Source organism: Eurytemora carolleeae, unplaced genomic scaffold (genome assembly GCF_000591075.1).
Source record: "Eurytemora carolleeae unplaced genomic scaffold, Eaff_2.0 scaffold200, whole genome shotgun sequence".
NCBI classification, from domain to species: Eukaryota; Metazoa; Arthropoda; class Copepoda; order Calanoida; family Temoridae; genus Eurytemora; species Eurytemora carolleeae.
In genome coordinates this window covers 375,707-378,787 of record NW_019396591.1, presented here as the reverse complement: position 1 = coordinate 378,787, position 3,081 = coordinate 375,707, and the positions used below count along the sequence as shown (strand labels likewise).

The 3,081-nt window shown below is 33.3% G+C and overlaps 1 protein-coding gene and 1 long non-coding RNA gene across 2 annotated transcripts in view; both read left to right on the top strand.

The window, feature by feature from the left end:
• The first annotated feature begins 90 nt into the window (after positions 1-90).
• On the top strand, positions 91-1,374 carry LOC111706013 (uncharacterized). The gene is made up of 2 exons (XR_002766120.1): positions 91-195; positions 710-1,374. It is a non-coding gene; the product is annotated as an uncharacterized LOC111706013 (long non-coding RNA).
• Positions 1,375-1,702: 328 nt separating this feature from the next.
• Positions 1,703-3,081, top strand: part of LOC111706005 (uncharacterized) — a 25,233-nt gene continuing 23,854 nt past the window's right edge. Inside the window, exons 1-3 of the mRNA XM_023478740.1 lie at positions 1,703-1,957; positions 2,297-2,342; positions 2,948-3,011. Of these exons, the coding sequence (XP_023334508.1) occupies positions 1,703-1,957; positions 2,297-2,342; positions 2,948-3,011 (365 nt within the window). The remainder of the gene's footprint in view (positions 1,958-2,296; positions 2,343-2,947; positions 3,012-3,081) is intronic.

Genomic DNA, 3,081 nt, shown 5'->3' with positions numbered 1-3,081 from the left:
CGCTCGGCCCAGAAAGGGTCTTAATCTAATCTAACCCTAAATGTATACTAATTTTGTTTTTCCTTATGAAATCCTGTAGTTATAACGTAACCGTCAGATATTTCCTGATTTGTTCCTAATCTTGTTTTATTCCAGAAGTATAAAATGTCTCAACTTTGGTTTGATTACCTTCTTTTACCGGATAAACTGACACAGGTATCAAATTTAACAGGGACTGAATATTATGAATTTAAGCTAGGTCGCTGAAGTACCTACCGCCGATTTAAATTCTGAATCACCTATTCAAAGCTCAAAATGAATGAGGATTTGAATCGGGGATTCAGGATTTGAACCGACGATATGTAGTTTAGCGACTTCTCAGATTCATTAAATTCGGTTTCAGAGCCTGCAAGCTTTGAAAAGAATTATACTCGTTTCTCGTTTTGTAAAGTGTTGGTAGTTTTCAGCAAAGAATTTAATACATCTAATCAGCATAAGAAAGTTTTTTTGTGGTCTATTTTTCAATCTCAACCACTTGATCTCGATATATTGAATGTGAGTACTTTTAATTTTGAAGGTAAAGCTTAATCTCTTAATTAAAATTGGGTTTGACTAGCACGGGGTATTGAAGAGGAATTTAACTAATCTGTAGATCTTCATAAGACGGAGACCAATGCTTGATCCCATGAGATCCCCCTTCTCTAGTTAAACGATCTAAATTATGTCCTAGGATCTTGAAGCGAAGAAGCTGAGTAAAGATGAGATCGGGAAACTTCTTTTAGATTTACTCACCAACCTTTTGAATAGGGAGGATTCAACACAACATTTTTTATTTCTTCATACTTCTAGCATCAAAATACATCCATTTTTGTATTTATTTTTCTCTTTTTTTCAAAGCTTCAGGGTGTTCCTCTACAACTGATATTTATTTTCGACTATCATTTTATTGGCAAATGCGCAAAACTGGGTTAAAAAATCCGAAAGATTGACTAGCTTGAAGGGACATTTCATATTCTGGTCGAAAAAAAAATGGCTCCAGTCAGAATTGATAGGTCAAATACTGAAGAGTAGAAAATCTGGATTATCCTGGGATATGGAAAACTTCCAAATAAGCTTCAGGTTCACCGAGCCTTCAGGTTACAGTTATTGCTCAATCTGCTATTGATAAAGAGCTTAAAATGATTTTGAAAGAATTTTATGTTTCCCTGCAGCCTGCAGAAATCAGAAAGTGTGTCAGCCACATTAGAGATCGAGCCAGAGACTGTATATCTCTAAATGGAGCCTGTTTCGAATCACAGCTAAACCAACTTAGAAAAGTTCATATGAATGGCGATTTTTCTTAAAACATAAATGTCCCAATCTAGTTCAACTAATAATATATTTAATGCAAGATTATCAGGTTGTTTTAATTGAAATTTAAGAGTTGAAGAGAAAAACCCTGTATATCTATAAACAGATTTTATAATCTCTGTTGTATAAATCATCACAACTCATGCCTCAAATTTTGATTGGGGAACTCGGTAGAACCACAGGAATTTCCTAATTTGGTTTTTACATCCTAAGAATAATTTGAATTTTTAGAGAGTTTAGTTTACTGACTAAGATGGGTTCCTAAGCTACATATGCCTTCCTAGCCGAATATGGAAATGTACACCGTCCTATTGATGTTCTCCTGGTAGCTGGACTCAATGATGTACTAAAAGGAGCAACAGTTCAACAAATCATGCAAGATATAGAGGAGTTTAAAGAATCTGTCAGGAGTCTATGCGTCCTTGATGAGACCTGGAGCAGCTTTGCCGTTGCAACCTTGCCTTTTCCTCCTAAACTAGTCAAGTTTGATGCTGAAACCAGGAATCTCCAGTCAAATTATATCCAGGTTCTGATAGATCTTACGACTAATATAAGAGAACTGAACAGAGCAGATGCACATCCCATGATCCCAACTAATCTAGCTCCTTGNAGGATATATCTAAACCAGGTTCAGTAGATTTATTTAATTCTATTAGTCAATCTACAGGATATATCTAAACCAGGTTCAGTAGATTTATTTAATTCTATTAGTCAATCTACAGGATATATCTAAACCAGGTTCAGTAGATTTATTTAATTCTATTAGTCAATCTACAGGATATATCTAAACCAGGTTCAGTAGATTTATTTAATTCTATTAGTCAATCTACAGGATATATCTAAACCAGGTTCAGTAGATTTATTTAATTCTATTAGTCAATCTACAGGATATATCTAAACCAGGTTCAGTAGATTTATTTAATTCTATTAGTCAATCTACAGGATATATCTAAACCAGGTTCAGTAGATTTATTTAATTCTATTAGTCAATCTACAGGATATATCTAAACCAGGTTCAGTAGATTTATTTAATTATATTAGTTAATCTACAGGATATATCTAAACCAGGTTTAGTAGATTTATTTAATTATATTAGTTAATCTACAGGATATATCTAATCCAGGTTTAGTAGATTTATTTAATTCTATTAGTTAATCTACAGGATATATCTAAACCAGGTTCAGTAGATTTATTTTAATAATTCCAATTCTTTTAAACTAGATTATTTGTGCAGATTCATAGAGGTGTTTATATATTGTCGAATAATCTGTTTTTACCCGAAGTTATGTAATGCATGTTTTTTGTATTTTTGTGGAAAGTTTTTATTCGCTGAATTGGAGGAAATAATTACACTTATGGAAAAATAATTGATTTTTTGGGTAATAAGTTTAAATAAACTTCCATAGATCATCAAAAATCATTCTTAAAGATAAACACCCCTGGCTTTATATAGTTCCGGAGCGAGCGTTTTGTCTAGAATAAGCAAAAGAAACTGCCGAAAGTAAATTTGGCAAGTTGTTAAATGAATTACTATTACTCACATGACAATTAGAAAACAATAAACAATTTGTTATTCCTCTCCTTTGCTGAAATAATCGAATAGTCCCTTTGTTACTAGGCCCGGTACTTCACAGTCTCGTCATATTCCATCGGTGGATACTTAGAACATACATCAAGTGCAGGTAATCACGGGGTGGGGGTGGGATACTTAGAATATAGATACATCCCATGATCCCAACTAATCTAGCTCCT